Genomic DNA, 21,624 nt, shown 5'->3' with positions numbered 1-21,624 from the left:
CGACTCGAACGACTTCACTTACCAACGGGATGGGGCACCGCCACACTGATATGGAAGTGCGTGAATTTTTAATTCAAAGATTGATCGGCCGCACTGAACCAAATCATACGTCCTTACTACTGGTCTCTAAGGTCACCGGGTCTAGCCGTATGTGATTATTTCTTGTAGGGGTTTATAAAAGACTCTGTTTATGTTCCTCCTTTACCAACAACAATGAATAAACTGAGACATCGCATACATACAGCTGTGGATACTGTAACTCATGACATGCTCTCTACAGTGGGGGAAAAATGTGAACACAACACTGACATGCACCGTTTATCTGAAAGGGGCGTACTGAACACCTATGAAAAGGTATGAAGAAGAACTTTTTCAGATTGCCATTCATCAAGAAACAAAATTCATTGTATATGTTACTAGTTTCAGAACTACAGCCGTGACATATCGAATGATCCTTTTTGATATACCCTGTATTACACAGTTCTGTGATGTAAAAGACAATTCAAGATTTACCAGTTTATGTCTCAAAAAATTGTAGCCACTGTCCAGAAAGATTAGTTTATATTAGCGTGAAGCATTCTGTGAGTTTTATTTTGTTAATAATCTCAAAGACGGTTCTACTTACATACAGGAGGAATAGTTTAGAGTTATTTAACAAATAGAGCACACGGAAGGTTAAGCACTAAGGTCTGTCAGCATTTGTGACTACGAAGAAGTGTTTAGAAAAATACCATCACTGGCATACCCAATAAAGAACTCCCTTGCACTTCACATAACCCTACTTAAACAATACTTCAGCTGTTCATTTGTAAAAAATCGTGAATCTACGAAAGTTCTTCAGCGTTTTCTTTGAAATTTTGGCACAACATTGCAGTCGAATACGCGCATGCTTTTATGTACCTGCTGGAGAGTCCTATGGTATATAGTATTACTGAATTTGCAGTAACAGTAAACAAAGCTGAAGTTCAGAGAGAGCGGGCAAGAGGAGATGGACATAGAGAGGGGGAGCAGATAATGGAGTGAGATACAAATAATAGTTAAAGGAGTCGGGAGCAGATATACAGAGAGGACAGGGGAAATGATGGGCAGAGAAAGAAAGAAGGAGATTATGGACAGAGAGAGGAGGATGGAGGAGGAGGTGGATAAGCAGAGGACGAGGAGGAGGTCAACAGCGAAAGTCGCTGGGGAAGGGGGGGGGGGGGGGGGGGTGACGGGAGGAAGGAGATCAAGACGTATACAAAATTCCTGTACACATTAGAAACTTGTGCTTCCTGTTTTCTTCTGTTTGGCCAGACTGAGCCACAGTGACGCATTGTCAAGAACAACTAGTGAGCAATACAATTATTGGTGTTCCGGAACCTGTACAGAAAGTTGGAATGGAGGTCAACGTAACCAACATTTCCGCCCTTTTTATTGTTCATGAAAACCACACATTGCATGTTGTACCCACATAAAGCGAGACCTTCAGAGATAGTGATCCAGATTGCTGTACACACCGGTACCTCTAATACCCAGTAGAACGTCCCGTTGCATTCATGCGTGCCTGCATTCGTCGTGGCATGCTATCCACAAGTTCATCAAGGCATGTTGGTCCATATTATCCCACTCCTCAATGGAGATTCGGCGTAGATCCCTCAGAGTGGCTGGTGGATGACGTCGTCCATAGGCAGCACTTTTCAATCTATTCCAGGCATGTTTGGTACGGTTCATGTCTGAGCAACATGCCGGCCACTCTAGTCGAGCGATTTCGTTATCCTGAAGGTAGTCATTCACAAGATGTCTACGGTGGGGGCGCGAATTCTCACCAATGAAGAGGAACGCCTCGCCACTGTGCTGCCGATATGGTTGCACTGTCGGTCGGAGGATGGAATGCACGTATCGTAAGCCGTTACGGCGCCTTCCATGCCCACCAGCTGCGTTCGTCGGTGGCACGTAATGCCACCCTAAAACAGCAGGGAACCTCCACCTTGCTGCAGTCTCTGGACAGTGTGTCTAAGGCGTTCAGTCAGAAAAGGAGGTAGGCATATGCGACAATCATGAGTGAAGAGAACGTGATGCTAATCCTGAACGGTCCATTCGGCATGATGCTGGGCTCATCTGTACCGCGCTGTATGATGTCGTGTTTGCAAAGATGGACCTCGTCATGGAAGTCGGGCGTGAAGTTGTGCATCATGCAGCCCATAACGCACAGTTTTAGTCGTAACACGACATCCTGTGGCTTCACGAAAAGCATTATGCGACATCGTGCCGTTACTATCAGGTTTCCTCCGAGACATAGTGCATAGATAGCGGTCATCCACTGCAGTAGTAACCCTTGGGCGGCCAGAGCGAGGCATGTCATCGGCAGATCCTGTGTCTCTGTATCTCCTCCACGTCCGAAAACTTCGCTTCGGTTCATTCCGAGAGGTATGGACTCTTGCCTTGCTGAGTGCCCTTCCTGGCACAAAGTAATAATGCGGACGCTATCGAATCGCGGTACTGACCGTCTAGGCATGGTTGAACTGCAGACAACACGAGCCGCGTACTTCGTGCCTGTTGGAATGGCTGAACCCGATCGGCTGTTCAAATGGTTCAAATGGCTCTGAGCACTATGGGACTCAACTGCTGAGGTCATTAGTCCCCTAGAACTTAGAACTAGTTAAACCTAACTAACCTAAGGACATCACGAACATCCATGCCCGAGGCAGGATTCGAACCTGCGACCGTAGCGGTCTTGCGGTTCCAGACTGCAGCGCCTTTAACGGCACGGCCACTTCGGCCGGCTGCCGATCGGCTGTCGCACCCCCTATGTCTAATAGGCACTGCTCATGCACGGTTGTTTTCATCTATGGGTGGGTTTACTGACATCTCTGAACAGTGAAATGGACTGTGTCTATGATACAATGTCCACAGTCAACGTCTATCTTCAGGAGTTCTGGGAACCGGAATAATGCAAAACTTTCTACAATGTGTGTATTTTGGAACTTGACGATGGCAGCACGCTGTCTAAACGCATTGTACCAGTGAATAATCGAATAAAAATTATCCTGAATCACAATGATTGTTATTTTATTATTTCCGTAACACAGTCTGAGACGTCACCCTGTTCCATGCTACAAGTCAAGTCCTAGAATGGTCACTATCGAAATGATACATAGTTTGTAGTCTTAAGATTTTAAGTGGGACCCTGAGAAAATTAAGCTATGAGCATGGCACTTGTCGACGATTGTTAGTCCGTCTCTACAAATTCACCCTTCACTGCAAAATATTTTTCCCATCAGTAAGTAACTTGGCGGAGACTTACATTGTAAAAGTCTGCATTTCGGCTATTCACAAAACATTCAACCTCGGAATCACCTCGTTGGCAGTTAAGAAATGCTTGACACGCAGTTGTTTCGTTATCAAAAGATGGAATTGATATCAGTGAGTGCCGCTTCAGGAGAAAATGGGGAAGCGGCTAAATTCCATTGTCTTGTGCAAAATTAACTGACACGTTCTCGTGGATCAACGTCTGCGTTTTGTAAACTGATCGGGAAACTTGGACAGTAAGACGATCGGTGGTTTGCCCCTTACGAGCATATTCTCTTGCCACCGCACTGTGTGTGTGTGTGTGTGTGTGTGTGTGTGTGTGTGTGTGTGTGTATGTGTGTGTGTCCCAAAACCTCACTCAGCACCACCATCCCCGATTATGGTTGTGTCTTCACTGTTTGTATAGCTCCTCTGCCTCGGGATCATAAAGATACACATAGTAACAGTCCGTGGGGATTATATGCGTAAAGAACAGCTGCAACACTTGCTATGCTGCCTTGGTTCGCGTCACTTTTTGAATAAGTGCACGTACTTGAGGACTCCAGCGCCTGACATTTTCTGCGTTTAAAACTACGCGAAGTACGATAATAAATGATAAATGCCGTTTCGTCTTAAGCCGTTCAGACCACACTTGAAACATCTGCGTAAACTAACCACAGTGTCACATATGGCTCATTGCCACTGCCTCATTACATTGTCACAACATGCACTGTTATACCGTTGTTTCTCTTCAAATGATGAAACTTCATGAACGGACAGCGGTAAGTTCTGTTGGCCTCTCTAGCGTCATACTACGGTTGTGCGAAACGTATTCCCAATACGTACCAGGTCTGAAGACACGTACACACAAACGAAAAACAATTACTTAAATCATTAATGGAAAATCTCATATAAAGATGTAAAACAAATACTAACATAGAGATAGAGGGGCTGGCCAGTACATACCTCAGTACAGCCGATAGATGCACAAAACAGAACAGAAAATTTACGTTCCTAGCTTTCGGAACTTTGTTGCTTCGTCAGGGTTGGCGAGGGGGGAAAGAAAGGGAAGAAGGGAAAGTGGATTCTGTTGTGGTTGGCAGGAGAGCCAACACCGTGGTACTAGAGGAGGCCGATAGGCACGCTTTTCAGCTCACGCAGGCTGGCGTGAGGGCCGGAACATGACAAGGAAATTAGAATTTAGAAAAACGAACGTAGCTGCTGGAATACTTAACTTTAATCCATTAATGATGAACGTCGGTCATGACGGTACATGATTCACAATATCAATAGAAACTGATAATGGCGCCTTGCTAGGTCGTAGCAAATGACGTAGCTGAAGGCTATGCTAAACTATCGTCTCGGCAAATGAGAACGTAAGTAGGCAGTGAACCATCGCTAGCAAAGTCGGCTGTACAACTGGGGTGAGTGCTAGGAAGTCTACCTGCCGTGTGGCGGCGCTCGGTCTGCAATCACTGATAGTGGCGACACGCGGGTCCAACGTATACAAACGGACCGCGGCCGATTTAAAGGCTACCACCTAGCAAGTGTGGTGTCTGGCGGTGACACCACAGGGACTGATGACCTTAACAGTTAAGTCCCATAGTGCTCAGAGCCATTTGAACCATCTGTCACAGAGTTTCTTTTGGAGGAAAACCAGAGCATCACAGATATTCATAGGTGGTTGCAGAACGACTTTGAAGTCCTCGCGAAAAACGAAAACACGATAACTCGTTGCGCGGGGTTCTGTCACCGTCGCAACAAAGACGCGCAAGCCAGTGCGATCTGCCGCATGCCGGCCGACCTCACACAGCTGTGAGTCCTGGAGTGTTTGAACGTCCTGTCACTCTCTTTCTACATGCTTGGCAGAACAGCACCGAACTCGTCGCTCCTTAACTGGACGTCTCTTTTGGCAGTGCTTAGACACTCGATCTCCAGTTGGGGTACTCAGTCTCCGCCCGCTGGGTACCATGCAGTCTAACGGAAGACCATAAAGAGCAACGAACGATCATCTGTGGGGCATTTCTTGGGCCTCACTAGGCTGATGGTGACATTATCGAGCACCGTCAGACGCGATCAACCATGGGTTCATCACTTAGAAGCGGAAACAAATCAGCAATCCACGGAGTGGGGCAACAGCAACTCTCCTCCGAAGAAAGCGCACGAAGCCGCTCGCTCAGCCAGTAAAGTTGTCGCGACACTCTTCTGGACCTCTGAAGAGGTTATTCGCTTCGATGTGCTCCCTCGTAGTGCAAAGATCAACTCTGAAGTGCATTGTGCTACCTGCAGAAAAATATGAAACCTGGTAATTAAGGGAGGCAAGATTGGGTTGCGATTTTGCGCGGGACCCGAATCAATAACTATTGGTTTGCTTTGCAACGTAAATTTTCTGTTCTGTTTTGTGTATCTATCGGCTGTAGTGGGCTGAGGTATGTACTGGTCAGCCCCTCTATCTCTTTGTTAGTATAAACAATTACTTAACTTGTATTTTCGACGTGATAAATAAAACTCTTTGATTACTCCTCGGACATACAGTAATGTAATTTTAGCATGACCTGCTAGCTATCAGTAGATATAATCTCATAGCACAATAAAGTGATTTGCAGCTGTCGGTGTGTGTGTATACGGGTTTCACGGTATTGATAACGTATCGGGACGCAAGAGTCGGACCGCAGCCCGCCCCGTTATGATGGGCCAGCCAACGCGTGCGGCTGGTAACGCGGCCGCGCCTGCTCCCTGCCCATGGCGTCCCATCACCACAGTCCCGGAGTCATCTGCGGATCCATTGTCCGTTGTAATGCAGTACGCTAATCAAAATGCATTGCCCGGTGATGAGACTAACGAGAGGTGCTTCCATTGCGCGCGCTCTTGTAATCGACATTGCCGGCCGCATTTCCCGTCCCGCCCACTCCCCTACAGCTACACCCCCACCCACACTCTCATCCCCGCTCCCTCCCTCCGCCCCCACCCTGCCCATTGCAGTCTTACAGCTCTCAGATGGCAGGCGATGGTCACCCGAGCGCTGACGCATTTTCCGCGAACGCCACTATGCACCTGCTAAGTTTTTCGCAACGCCGCTTCCAGAGAATGGCGCTGCCGGCAGCGGTCCACTAATGCTTCTACATTAGCCTTCCTTCCCTTTTTCCAGAAAACACCCCAAGATAAGTCTACTTGTGTCATATAGGCCTTGATTTGAGGAAGAAATATCTGAGAATGTAGTTTCAGAGCAGAGAATTGTATAGTAGTGAAACGTGGACTGTGGGAAAACCGGAATAGAAAAGAATCAAAGTAATTGAGATGTGGTGCTACACATGAATGCTGCAAATTAGGTGGACTCATAAGGTAAGGAACGGGGAGGTTCTGCGCAGAGTTGAAGAGGAAAGGAATATGTGGAAATCACTGACAAGAAGGGACAGGATGACAGAATCTGTTAAGACATCAGGGAATGACACCCATGGTTCTGGAGGGATCTGTAAAGAGAAAGAACTATATAGGAAGACAGCGGTCTAAGGCGCTGCAGTCATGGACTGTGCGGCTGGTCCCGATGGAGGTCCGAGTCCTCCCTCGGGCATGGGTGTGTGTGTTTGTCCTTAGGATAATTTAAGTTAAGTAGTGTGTAAGCTTAGGGACTGATGACCATAGCAGTTAAGTCTCTTAAGATTTCACACACATTTGAACATTTTTTTGAGGAGGCAGATTGGAATACATCCAGCAGATAACTGAGGACGTAGGCTGCAAGTGCTACTATGAGATGAAGATTTTGTCACAGGAGAGAAATTCGTGGCGGGCAGCATCAAACCATTTGAAAGACTGTCAACACCCTGCATTTCCCGCTCCATCCCCACCAAAAGTTGTTTTCTTTTGCATGCTTCTGTACAGGATAGCGCAAAGTAATTGAATTTTCTTGTTTAAAAACCATCGCAGACTGTGATCACAAAATGAGTCAAAGAAAGTTCGCGAAGACATATCGCCAACAAAATAACATCGCACGTGTTGTTAATTGAACTGAATTTTCTCCTGGAAACATTAACTCTGAAATGCAGGGCAACGTCATAGGCTCTGTGAGAAGGTCCATCTGATGTGGACGAGTGGCTCAGTGAGATCTGCGGACCGCGTCACTCGTGGACAAAATACGCCATGGAGGACACTTCATAATTACGATTCGAAAACCTATAGCGTACGTAGAAATCGTCACTGTCATCATTTTGTCACTCCACTGTCATACTCGGAGCTCAAAATAGCACCCCTAATGTCAGTGGTATCTCGGTAAACAAGAGGTGTTCTTAATGTAATCACTGAAGTAGGTTATTTAGTAAGTTGCATTCTCCGTCAGTTTCACATTAATGTCGGTCCCGTTCAGGCAACGCAGCGTTGTAGTCTGGATACCGTGTTGTTGATGCTGATACTGAAGTTGATCAATTTGCAGATCAACTGTAGTAGCGCTGGTATCGATATTCGCATTTGAGAGCGAATACGGCAGAGTATATATTGTGAGAGGTAAAGGGCGAGAACGCACGTTTTGTGGGCTATTTCTAGCGCGAAACAGCTAGGACAGGTTTTCCCAAACCGTGTTGCGTTGCACACTAGCGAATAAGTGCTCCGGGAAGAATTATTAGTAACATGGCGTTTTTTGCGACATTGATACGATATGACTTATCTTTAGTATGATTTCTGTGTAGTTACTTACGATTTAAAATAGAAGTTGTCGCTGAGTAAAATAAGTTTTTCTCATTTTTTAAAATTGTATTAACCTTAGAAATAAAGACGATATTCCACCAAAGTAAGGGGTTCTCACTGTTTCGTCAGAGAACAATTTTGGGATAACCGGAATTAAACAATATATTTTTATTGAAACGCCGTTATGACGACAACAGATTTAGTTGTAACGTGACTTTCTTTTGTCGCTTTAAGTCGTGATTTGATTGAAAATCATGTGCAGGCCTTCTTCTTCTTGTATTAGTTGTGCTACGTAACAACAGTTGCTCTCATTAAAGAAAGTGAAGATGGTGGAACAAATGACTCCAGTGGCTTTTACGTGTAATCTGATTACTCGCATTCGGGTGGAATTAGATCGGTACGTCAACAAGGACTCAGTAGAAGCTTACATTACCGGTTTTCGGACAGTGTATAAATTACGAGTAGATACTATTATCTTCTGTGAAGGCTTCCAGCCTAAGTAGAGCAGACTAGATCCCACATTAGACATCGATAACAGCCATTCTAACCTGTTTCGAGCGTGAACTCCGTCCTAAGCTTTTCATCGTCATACTATAAATGTCAAAGTAGCTCTGCATCTTACGTTTTTGCGACTAAACCATTGAACCGATTTCGATGAAATGTGGCGTGGGGGTACCTTGAACCCTGGGGGATGACCTGGACTACTTTAGATAGTAAAAGAGAATCATCGCCTTCTAAGTGTGTCAGGTAGGGAATGGGACACCTTTTTTTACATCAATGAACGTAAATCACTTAAAAATATATTAAATTTCTTATATAATGTACACAGTTACAAATTACGTTTCTGGGGTGAAATATTGTTGAGCTATTATAATTACTAGCACAGCAAAAGGAGAAAGTGTTTTGATTTCGCAAATCTCAGTTATACCAGCGGATTTGCCTTTTGAATTGCTGTTCCCACTAAAAATTGCTTTTGGACTGACCATAAATAATACCCGAGAGGAAACACTCAAAGTTGTCACTGTGCATGTAGAAAAAAACCGTGCTTTCCTCGTAGGCAACTCCATGCTGTGTGCTCACGTTTATGCAGCCCCCAGAATTTGTATGTCTTTGAAAAGAAGGCAAGACGAAAATCGTTGTTTACAGAACTTCGTTAAGATCATGCAATAAATAGCTCACAAAAGTAAACTATTTTTCCAAACATTTTAACTAATATATTCGACTTCAGCAAAATAATTGAAACGCATTCTGTGTCTGTGAGATGATTGTAAGTGCAGCTGCTGATACTGTGGGCTGTAATTATCGTCTGGTAGCTGAACTTGGTGGACTATCTAATGCGTTATTGAGGAACGAAACACACTGGAAAAAAATTAATTCCATAATAAGCCGCCAGCTGCAAATCCGGCACTGCGAATGCAAGGCAGAGAAATGGAAATGTATCCATATATAATATATTAGGAACTGGACATGGGCAGGAAAGGTAAAACAAGTGAGAAAGGCATAACGTCGATTTTATTATTATCCACCACTTATAAAATTGTTTAATATGAGCACCGGAGACATCGAAGAGATCATTCATCCGTAAAACGATGTGATAAATAGTTGCTCGGTGCAGTTGCGGTGGACTCTGAGCAACGTCTTCTTGTATACTGGACTTCATACTATCTAGTGACCGAACATGTCTGTGTTAAATGCATTCTCTTAGATGTCCCCCTAGCGCCAGACGCGACATGGAATCAAATCAGGTGATCTTTTAGGCCATGCATCTGAAAAACATCTGGAGATAAAACGTTCGTGGAAGGTTGCGTTAAGCACTGGGCGAGTAACGTGAGGTGTTGCTTCAACTTGTAAGAAAACAGTGGTTTTCACACACTTGAGCTCTTCCGGTACACCTGACAGACCCCCCGAGTGAATTCTCTTCAAAGAGGATAGGGCGGAGAATAAAGGTGCTTGTGAATCCATACCACACCGTCACATAATGCGAATGCAATGGTTCTTCATGCATAACACGTGGTTTAGCATCACCGCAGATTCGGGAGTTTTGCTTATTCACTGCACCCCGTAGTGTAAAATATGCTTCGTCTAACAGCAGAATATTTCTCAGCCACATGTAATCAACGTCGACCCGTGTCAGAAAACGAAGAGCAAAGTCAGAACGTACCTGTGGATCACGAGGATTCAGTTGCTGCACCACCTGGATGTTGTACAGGTACCACTTTAAAACAGACTGCAAAATTTTCCCTACTGTTTGACCATGGTACGGACAATTCTCGTGACACTGCACGAGCACTAACGCTAACGTGGCACGTCCTGATTGGTTAGTTACAGCAACAGCAACCTGATGAGTAACTTCCATCGGGATAAGACGCCTTCCTCTTCCAGGTGCCACATCACTCGCTCGTGTTTTCGAATTTCATCCTTATCTTCTTTAAGCCATTTAATGACATCAGACGTCTTCTCCGACCTTTCAGTCGGAGGTATTACCTCCATGCAGCACTGTAATTACCTCCGTTCACATAAAACCGTTTCACTAACTGCGCACGGTCTCTTTTCTCGATATCCGCACTGTTCACTCACGTCAAGGCTTCTGAAACGAGAGCTTGGATGTCATACCTCCATATGAACAGTGTACAGTGAACATGGTGGCCAAATCTGGATCAATTAAATTTTTTTTTCCAGGGAAAATCGGTACCCCTTTAACGCACTAGAGTATCTACCAAGCGTCGCTGCCATGCGATAATTGCAGCCCACAATGTACGTGAGTAGCTGGAATTTAATTATAACCATCTGGCATATCCTAGGACTAAATACATTTTTAAGTATTCGTCTAAGTAACTGATATAAACCCCGATATTTGTGAATTACTAACTTACTTGACATCACTCATCATAACGAAATTGCTGGTGCGATATGACAGTCGTGGGTAACAGCTACTTCACTGTAAATAGTGTACTATCTCTGGTATCAGATGCCGCAGATCTGGGTCTAGAGAGACCTAATCAATTGCATCCGAACATAGTCATCTATAGAGAAAGGGTGGTCTCACATTGACAAACTTGCTATCATGGACCATAGACATGGTGTATCAAGAAACCTGATTCATCACTCTACAAGACTCGTAACCAGGAACACCAGAAATCCTATTAAAATCCTTGCAAGGGGATCGTGACGTCAATCGTGTGAAAACGAACCAAAGAGGGACGTGACACTGTGTAACAATATAGGATGCCTTACTTTCAAGTTCAGACGAAGTCTATATCCAGCACTGGATGAGAAATAGCTAATGATGATTGGGTAATGTTTCTAAACTGAGGAACAAAATTAAGCATCACTTTTTCTAAACCTCGTAATTGTTTCGAATTCCGACGCATAAGTCTGAAACTTGACTCAAAGGTGCCTACAGTCTTCCTCTGAAATGGTGCAAAAGCGTGGCACCCTGCGACTTCGCACTTGGCTCAGCCCACTTTTTTCAGCTAACACACAATCCTAGACATGTCAGACACTCAGATCGGTAGCATAAATTGTATGTCGATAGAGTACCAAGCAAAATATCGATTTAGTTCGTGGTGTGTTCGGTCTTCCAGTAGAACATGCGTAAATGGTAATTAAAAAGAACACCGCAACTACGGAGTAAGCGCATATGTGACGTGCAATTATCAATGTCTACGGTAGGTGAGTGGGAAGAACGTCAGATCGTCGTACTAAAGATCTCGACTTCGATACCCACTTAACAGCTTACGCGCGAAACTGTTATATGGGAGAGAGCCGGCCGGAGTGGCCGAGCGGTTAAAGGCGCCACAGTCTGGAACCGCACGACCGCTACGGTCGCGGGTTCGAATCGTGCCTCGGGCATGGATGTGTGTGATGTCCTTAGGTTAGTTAGGTTTAAGTAGTTCTAAGTTCTAGGGGACTTATGACCACAGCAGTTGAGTCCCATAGTGCTCAGAGCCATTTGAACCATTTTTTTGTTATATGGGAGAGCTTTTTTCTGAGATGTAAAAATGACGTTTCGGAGTTTGTAGCAATGTTCTTTTAGCAGGCTCCCTTCGGTTCGTAGTTGACAGTAGCAATCATATAGCATATATTTGTATAGATAACACCACACCTATTTATACAAATGTACTCGATAGGTTTGCTGCTTTCAACTACGAAACGAAGGCAGACTTCCAAAACAACATTGCTCCGAAACGTCCATTTTACATGTCAGAAAAATGTTCTCCCATATAACAATGTCACGTTTAAGCTGTTAAAAATATCGGATTTAGTGGGTTTCGAACTCGGGATCTTTAGTACGACGATCTGACGCTCTAACACCATCTTTTTCTTTTCAGCTACGGGGGATATTAATATTTGCACATCACGATGCGCTTTTGCGATAATTCCTAATCCTGGTGTTCTTTGTAATTGCTACCGATCAGAGTGTCTGTCATCTAGAGGTTTGACTGTGAGCCCGAGGGTAACATCGGAGGGTGCCACGGTTTTGCATCATTACAGAGTAAGATTGTTGGCACCTTCCAGCCAAATTTCGTCGGCCGGCCGTTGTGGCCGTGCGGTTCTAGGCGCATCAGTCTGGAGCCGGGCGACCGCTGCGGTCCCAGGTTCGAATCCTGCCTCGGGCATGGATGTGTGTGATGTCCTTAGGTTAGTTAGGTATAAGTAGTTCTAAGTTCTAGGGGACTGATGACCTCAGAAGTTAAGTCCCATAGAGCTCAGAGCCATTTGAACCAAATTTCGTAGGGATGGAAGACATTTACGAAGTTTAGAAAAAAGTGATCCTATAATTTTTTTCCGCAGTGTATATGGCAACAAACATTTCGCCCATTTTGGCTCCCGTATAGTTCCTTGTAAAACTATATTTCTGCAGGTTTTAGGCCACACACTCAACAATCTGGTATATGAGGTCCCGGCGTGCTGTGTGCCGGCAGGTGTCTGGGAACGGGTGGCGCGTGCTGTCGGCGGACTCGCTGCAGACAAGCGTCATGTCGCTGAGCGTGCGCCTGCGCTCGGCCCACTTCTCGGACCCGGCCGGCGTGTTTGCCGCCCCCGGAGGTCGGCTATCCGCCACGCTGACGTGTCGCGCCGAGCTGGCCGGCATCTACCAGCAGGAGGCCGCGCTGCAGCTGGCGCCGCCCCCACCCGCGCAGGCCGAGCCCGTGCCGCAGAGGGGTAAGCTGTCTCATTCCGAGTAGCCACACCCCCACTGATTGGAAGTATTGTAGCTTTCCTTTGTATCTCTTAATATTCTCTCTGTCTTGTCTTTCTTTCCATTACGTTCTTTCTTCTCACTTCAGTTTTCTCTTTTCTTACTGTCGTCATATTCCCTGCTCTTCTCATCTCTCCCTCGCCTCAGATATAGTCGAATCCCATCATCTTCTTTTCTCTTCGTACACTATCTTTTCGCTCTTCTCTTCCCCTCCTCTCTTTTCCTCTATCCCTTCCCTGATCTATCTTCTTGTCTTCACTCCTCTCTTATTTCCTCCTCTTATTTACTCTAATCTTCCTGTCACCTGTCTTCTCTTTTTTCTCAAAAACTCAACTCCTTCCTTTTCTCTATTGACTCCTCCACATTCCTCTAATCCTCTCCACTCTTATTCCTTTTCTCTATCTGTCTACTCATCGATTCTCTGTACTGTCCTACAATCCTCTCCTTCTCTATTCTTTTCTCCCTTCGTCCTCCTCTGTAACCCTCTACTCCTCTTTCACATGTTTTATTTCCTCCTCTACTCCTGGCTTTAATTTTCTCTAATTCTATTTTCCTCTCACCTCTGTTGTTTGCCGGCCGCGGTGGTCTAGCGGTTCCAGGCGCGCAGTCCGGAACCGCGCGACTGCTACGGTCGCAGGTTCGAATCCTGCCTCGGGCATGGATGTGTGTGATGTCCTTAGGGTAGTTAGGTTTAAGTAGTTCTAAGTTCTAGGGGACTAATGACCACAGATGTTAAGTCCCATAGTGCTCAGAGCCATTTGAACCTATGTTGTTTACTCCATTCCCCTTCTTTCTTGTATCCCTCCTACCGTCCTAATAAAAGAAAGTCAGTCAAACACTATCCATAAACTTCACATACCAGCAACCCTACCACGTCATACACCATTATCTTGTTTATTTACAATCAACTATCTCTCCCTTTAAATTCCACATATTTTATAAAGATTTCATGATGTGCATCTCTAGAAATAAAAACTCTCTTTTTACTGAACACTTTGATAATGTCAAACAATATTGTTTAAAGAGACTTTCATCAGAATGCAGATGAGGTGCGAAACTCCTAACACATCGTCTTATACTGAAATGTTGTGAATGCATCATTGTTGCTGGTACATGTTTGTACCAAGGGTTTCTAAACTTAAATGAGCGTTTTTGAAGATGAAGTGCAGAAGGGGACTAAATATAACTTTTAGATTTATGGTTTGTGGCGAATCTCAGGACAGCACACATAACCACATCACTTAGCATATTATTAGTTCGCTATTACACCGATCTTACTGTCTCTTCGTATACTAGTATAATTTCATCGCAATTGCAAAAAGCCTGTAGGTAGTCCAGCTTTTAACATACACTCATTTTTAAGGTATTAAGTATAGAATGATTCTGGGCTGCACATCATTGTAAAATTTGATCAGATTACTGTCAGAGTAACTAGGGAACAAGAGCTGTACTGATATGCAAATGAATTTCGGCGAAGCTACTGCACTATCAAAGTGATGTGCAACAAATGTGCGACTATTGGAATGGACCACCGAAATAATGAATGGTCTAATAGCACGAACAGAGAAGCAACAAGTGCTTGTTAATAGCAAAGAAAGTGTAGGAAACTATCAAGGTTGTAACCCTATTGTGATGATTTCAGATTGTGAATAATTAATGTAAATATTTAGTCTCTAGTCATGTCTATTTCTTCGACCTGCTGAAATGTTCTGTTATCAGCCAACTGTAAATGCATGTGTGTGTGTGTGTGTGTGTGTGTGTGTGTGTGTGTGTGTGTTTGTGTACGAGCGCGCGCGTGCGTACGTGAGTTTGTAGCAGTGAAGTGTTAAACTGTGACAATACACTACCACAAATTCCACAATTAAGTCTAGGAAATCTGCCAAGTCTAAAATGTCTCCTTTTAACCCAAATCTGTTATGTCAGGTCCACACGCGCATCACTTACTACCACAACGGGTATTTATTGTATTATATTTATTTCTTCAGAATACCGATATTTCACATCAATCGTCGTCACGACCATTCATCTCTAGCATATAATCAAGGATATCATCTAATAGTAACACCATCGAATAACACGAGAGTATCTGTAGTGATTAATATCTGTGTAAATGCAACTGTTCGTCTTTAGAGAAATGCAGAAATTTTTTACCACATGTTTCTCCTTTACTAAGACGCAGTTGTTAAATTAGTAAGTTGTGCTACTGGGAGGGTATAAATCCGTCCATGGATGGCGCACATTGTTGAAATAGCAATAAAGATTAGTAACAGATTGATCTTTCACAGCGGCAGTCTGATACCTAAACGCAAACTTTCACATGGTCGTTGTTATGCTCTGTATGAGAGTATTGGAGTTACGGATCCGTGGTTGGAGAAAGATGATATAAAACAACTGAAATCGGACACCACGATATTGTTTAACGATACTGCGAAATCACATGTTTCAGTTGTCATGTGAATTGATTCATTACATACACATGATACGCAACACAATGCCACGCTTTGAGTGAACATGAAGCTATAGCTTCACCGATTCGAATGGGCCGGCTGGGGTGGCCGAGTGGTTCGAGCGCTACAGTCTGGAACCGCACGACCGCTACGGTCGTAGGTTCGAATTCCGCCTCGAGCATGGGTGTGTGGGATGTCCTTAGGTTAGTTAGGTTTAAGTAGTTCTACGTTCTAGGGGACTGATGACCTCAGAAGTTAAGTCACATAGTGCTCAAAGCCATTTGAACCATGATTCGAATGGAGGACGTGAGGATGCCGGAGATAGTTGGGTAGTGCGAAACGTCGAAATGCCACACTAACTGTAGTCGAAATTCTTGGCAGTGTGCGGCTCAAATGCAATGTTGCCTCCAGCCGTAGTGAAATGCTGCTAATAGTTTGACCAACATGGGTGACGCTGATCGGGAAAGAAGGCTGTCGACAACAACTACAGGCCAAAATGCCCAGGCAATCGTGGAATCACTGTGTACGTTTTTCAGCAGGTGCGTATCTTAATGCACAGTAACCATTCCATCGTCCTAGGTCGTCTGCAGCGCCGAATAATGTGCTAAGTCTGGATTCCATAACGACTGCCACCTGCCCACAAAGGTACAAGACTTAATCAGTCCCTACACTCCCACGAGCGTTGCTCCGTGGAAGACAACGGCTTGCCAAGCCTCATCATTACCGGCGAGCTCGAAGCATCCGCCACACAGCTGATCTTGCTCCGTGCGAGTCCACTGTTTTCGTCAAGCTGAAGGAACGTCTGCGGGGAAGAGATTTGTCAAATAAGAGGACGCTCACACAGCCGTTCTCGAATGGTTCCGTAACCAAGGAGCGGATTTCTATCGTCGAGGAACTGAATGACTAGTAGGACTTTCCAGCTGTTGTTTACACAGCCTTGGTGACTATATCTGCCAGTCACATATAATCACCAAAACAAAGCTTGGATGACACGGGAATTGTTCAGCTAGTGGTTTCATGAGGAGTTCGTGCCTTCGATCAAAAAGTCCCTCAAGAAGAATATTTGTCTCAGAAAGCTTTGTTGGTGATGGGTAACTGCCCCTGACATCCAGATGAAGGTGAACATAAATCCAAAGATGGTTTGATAAAAGCCATGATTCTTCCCCAAATGTAACCCCTTTGCTACAACCTGTGGATCAAAATATTACCCTGACTATAGTGTAAATAGCAAAGAGAAAAGTATTATTCAATCATTAAAGTAAAGAAATGTTAAAGACGTTGTTTACAACCTCGCTAAGGCTTCGGAAAGTGATTCAAATAAAGTGTTGGTTTCTGCATGGGACAAACTGTGTCCAGATCTTCTTGTATTAACGTAGCACAAAAAATGTTTTCAAGATGATAAAGGGAATGAGGAAGATGTCGAACAATTAACGACGAAGAAATCTTGCAGCTCCAAGAGACAACTGATGATATTTGTTCAGATGAGTCTTAAACACTGTCTGTTAGCCATGTAAATGACTGGTTATTCGGAAACGAAGACGAAAATTGGCAGCTGATGAGTGGTAACGAGATTATCCAAGACGTGTTAACTACATATGACGATGAAGAACAATAGGAAATTATGCCAGTACTTTTGCCAGTGCCTTTAACACAATTTTTTACGTGGGCTGAGGAAAACGACGTAGAAGCAGCTGATGTTCTAGTTTTAAGGAGCCTGAAAGAGAAAGGTTTGAAAATTTCTTTGATCTCCAAGAAGCCAACGAAGATTGACGACTTCATATCACAGAACAAGCCGACTGATGAAGATGTTCGTAAAAGCGATTACTACGTTAAGAGAAAAATTGTATTTGTTTTTAAATTAATATGTTTGTTGTATAAATATGTAACTAAAGTATTGTTAAAATATGATTTGAGCGTTACACAGTATTTCTGTTTTGTTTTGTTTCGTGTACCAGTTAAGTTTTTTAACTTTTTTTTTTTTTGCATCATCTGTTTCCTGACTGGTTTGATGTGGCCGGCCACGAATTTCTCTCGTGCGCTAACCGCTTCGTCTCAGAGTAGCACTTGCAACCTACGTCCTCAATTATTTGTTGGATGTATTCCAATTTCTGACTTCCTGTACAGTTTTTGCCCTCTACAGTTCCCTCTAGTACCATGGAAGTCATTCCCTTATGTCTTAGCAGATGTCCTGTCATCCTGTCCATTCTCCTTATCAGTGTTTTCACCTATTCCTTTCCTCTGCGATTCTGCGCCGAACCTCCTCATTCCTTACCTTATCAGTCCACCTAATTTTCAACATTGGTCTGTAGCACCACATCTCAAATGCTTCGATTATCTTCTGTGCCGGTTTTCCCACAGTCCATGTTTTGCTACCATACAATGCTGTACTCCTGACGTACACTCAGAAATTTCTTCGTCAGATTAAGGCCGATATTTGATATTAGTAGACTTCTCTTGGCCAGGAACGCCCCTTTTCCCATTGCTAGTCTGTTTCTGAAGTCCTCCTTGTTCCGTCAGCTATTGGTTATTTTACTTCCTAGATAGCAGAATTCCTTAACTTCACCTACTTCGTGACCAACAATACTGATATTAAGTTTCTCGCTGTTCTCGTTTCTACTACTTCTCATTATCTTCGTCTTTCTACGATTTAGTCACAGTTCATTCTCTGTACTCATTATACTGTTGATTTCGTTCAGCAGATCATGTAATTCTTCTTCACTTTCACTCAGGATAGCAATGTCATCAGTCAATGGTATCACCTTGAACTTTAATTCCACTTCTGAACCTTTCCTTTATTTCCATCCGTGCGCTAGGATGACACACAAAATAGTGAAGCGTTCCACATTTTAGCCGCGCCGAGTGGCCGAGCGGTTTGGGGCACCATGTCACGAATTGCGCGTTCCCTCCCGCCGGAGGTACGAGTCCTCCCTCGGGTATGGGTGTGTGTGTCGTTCTTAGCATAAGTTAGTTTAAGTTAGTTTAAGTAAGCCTAGGGACCGATGACCTCAGCAGTTTAGTCCTTTAGGAATTTATAAGCATTTGAACATTTACTTCCATAATTGGTTCCTGGATGTACAGATTGAACAGTGAGGGCGAAAGGCTAGATCCATGTCTTACACCCTTTTTAATACGAGTTCTTCGTTCTTGGTTGCCCACTCTCATGATTCCCTCTTGGCTGGTGTACATATTGTATATGATCCGTCTCTCCTTTTACCTTACCCCTCATTTTTTCTGAATTTCAAACATTTTGCACCATTTTGTATTGTGGAACGCTTTTTTCCAGGTCGACAAATCCTATGAACGTGTCTTGATTTTTCTTTTTTTTCCTTGGTTCCATTATTAACAGCAATGACTTTCTCGTGTCTTTACCTTTCCTAAAGCCATACCGAGCGCTTCCTCAATTTTCTTTTCAATTTTCCTGTATATTATTTTTGTAAGCAACTTGGATGTATGAGCTGTTAAGCTGATTGCGCGACAATTGTCGTACTTGTCAGCTCATGCCAACTTCGGAATTTTGTGCATGTTGCTTTTCCGAAAGTCAGATGGTATGTCGCCAGACTCATATATTCTACAAATCTACGTGAATAGTCGTTTTGTCGCCACTTCCCCCAATGATTTTAGAAATTTCGATGGAATGTTATCTATCCCTTCTGCCTTATTTGATCTTAAGTCCTCCAAAGCTCTTTTAAATTCTGATTCTATTACTGGATCTCATATCTCTTCTAAATCGACTCCTATCACATCTGAGAAATCTTCCCCGTCATAGAGGCTTCCAGTGTATTCTTTCCACATATCCGTTCTCTCCTTTGCATTTAACAGTGAAATTCCCGTTGCACTCTTAATGTTATCACCCTTACTTTAGATGTCACCGAAGGTTGTTTCGACTTTAGTGTATGGTGAGTCTGTCCTTCCGACAATCATTTACATTTCGACGTCCTTACATTTTTCCTGCAGCCATTTCATCTTAGCTTCCCTGCACTTCCTATTTATTTCATTCCTCAGCGATTTGTATTTCTGTATTCCTGAGTTTCCCGGAAAATTTTTGTACTTCCTCCTTTCATCGATTAACTGAAGTATTTCTTCTTTTACCCATGGTTTCTTCGCAGTTACCTTCTATGTACCTATGTTTTCCTTCCCACCTTCTGTGATGGCCCTTTTTAGAGATGTCCATTCCTCTTCTACTGTACTGCCTACTGGGCTATTCATTATTGCTGTATCTATAGCCATAGAGAACTTCAATGGTATCTCGTCATTCCTTAGTACTTCCGTATCCCACTTCTTTGCGTGTTGATCCTTCCTGAATATTGTCTTATACTTCAGCCTACTCTTCATCACTACTATATTGTGATCTGAGTCTATATATGCTCCTGCGTACGCCTTACGATCCATTATATGATTTCGAAATCTCTGTCTGACCGTGATGTAATCTAACTGAAATCTTCCCGTATCACCAGTCCTTTTCCAAGTATACCTCCTCCTCTTGTGATTCCTGAACAGAGTATTCGCTATTACCAACTGAAATTTGTTACAGAACTCAATTTGTGTTTCTCCTCTCTCATTCCTTGCCCCAAGCCCATATTCTCCTGTAACCTTTTCTTCTACTCCTTCCCTTACAACCGCATTCCAATCTCCCACGACTACTAGATTTTCATGTCCCTTTACATACTGTATCACCCTTTCAATATCCTCATACACTTTCTCTATCTGTTCATGTTAGCTTGCGACGTCGGCATATATACCGGAACTATCGTCGTCGGTGCTGGTTTGCTGTCGATTCTGATAAGAACAACCCTATCACTGAACTGTTCACAGCAACACACTCTCTGCCCTACCTTCCTATTCATAACGAATCCTTCTTCCGTTTTACCACTTGCGGAAGCTGTTGATATTACACTATACTCATGTGACCAGAAATCCTTGTTTTTTCCACTTGAGTTTACTGACCCTTACTATATCTAGATTGAGCGTTTGCATTTCCCTTCTCTGAGTTTCTAGTTTCCCTACCACGTTCTAGCTTCTGACAACCCTCGCCCTGACACGTAGGCCGTTATCCTTTCTTTTTCTCATGGTAACCTCTAAGTTTTAATATAAAAAACAACACTTTTCATTGAAAATCCAGTAATTTGCCAATTTCTATCATCCGACATAACCTGGCCCTATATGTTTTGGACTACAGAGACCCCACTGTATTGAAAAATATGTGTGGACAGAATAAAGCACATGTGGAAGCTGTGAAGATTAAAATAGAAGAAAAATACGGAATACCGTACTAGTGTAAGTAATTCTTATATCAAGGAAGAAAATTAGAGATATGCGTTACTTCGAAACGCAGTTAATGACGGCTCATTGGTTATCTACTCTAGTGGCATACATTTGGGCGACGGAGAACTACTGCAGATTTTTAAAAGAGTATCTGCGAATTTCCTGAGGATACAGTAGGGACTGCTACGTTGAACTTACAGAACAGACTTTCGCGGTCATCATATCTAGGAAAACATTGATTGTAAGGTTGTTCCATAGCTACAGTTAAGTGAGTATATGTGGACTAATATTGTGAACATTTATTCTTGACTGTTATTTCATACACGTTACTACTTAAGAGAATGTTTTGAAAAAAAAAAAGAAAATATAAAAGGAAATAGAATGAATGATGTTGAAATTACAAAGAAGTCAGTCTCTTTCTTTACTTAATTATTGACTTTGGGACTATCGGTAACATTTTCAGATGCACGGGTTCACTTTACATTTTTTTTTTTTTTTGCTAAATTACGTTACAACAGTAGATACACAAAACAACAACATTGCTGTAACGTAATTGTCCAATATTTTTGAATGCTATTAGGTTCATCATAAGATGGGGTCGATAAGGCCGAAATCAATACTACAACAAGAAATGTAAAGCATGGCCATGCAGCCATAGGTTGTTTTATGTATAATTTCATCTCAACACAGGGGCACATTCCTGCTATATATAACAAGGAAAAGTTTAAATATAAATACAGTTGTTCATAAATATTATCATACTGTAAA

At 43.3% G+C, this 21,624-nt stretch overlaps 1 protein-coding gene across 1 annotated transcript in view; it reads left to right on the top strand.

Annotated features, from left to right (window-relative positions):
• Window positions 1–21,624, top strand: part of LOC126416693 (uncharacterized) — a 1,289,338-nt gene that overhangs the window by 1,219,986 nt on the left and 47,728 nt on the right. Inside the window, exon 5 of the mRNA XM_050084495.1 lies at window positions 12,870–13,110. Within this exon, the coding sequence (XP_049940452.1) occupies window positions 12,870–13,110 (241 nt within the window). The remainder of the gene's footprint in view (window positions 1–12,869; window positions 13,111–21,624) is intronic.

This window comes from Schistocerca serialis, chromosome 8 (genome assembly GCF_023864345.2).
Source record: "Schistocerca serialis cubense isolate TAMUIC-IGC-003099 chromosome 8, iqSchSeri2.2, whole genome shotgun sequence".
NCBI lineage: Eukaryota > Metazoa > Arthropoda > Insecta > Orthoptera > Acrididae > Schistocerca > Schistocerca serialis.
This window is presented reverse-complemented; position numbering and strand designations above follow the sequence as displayed.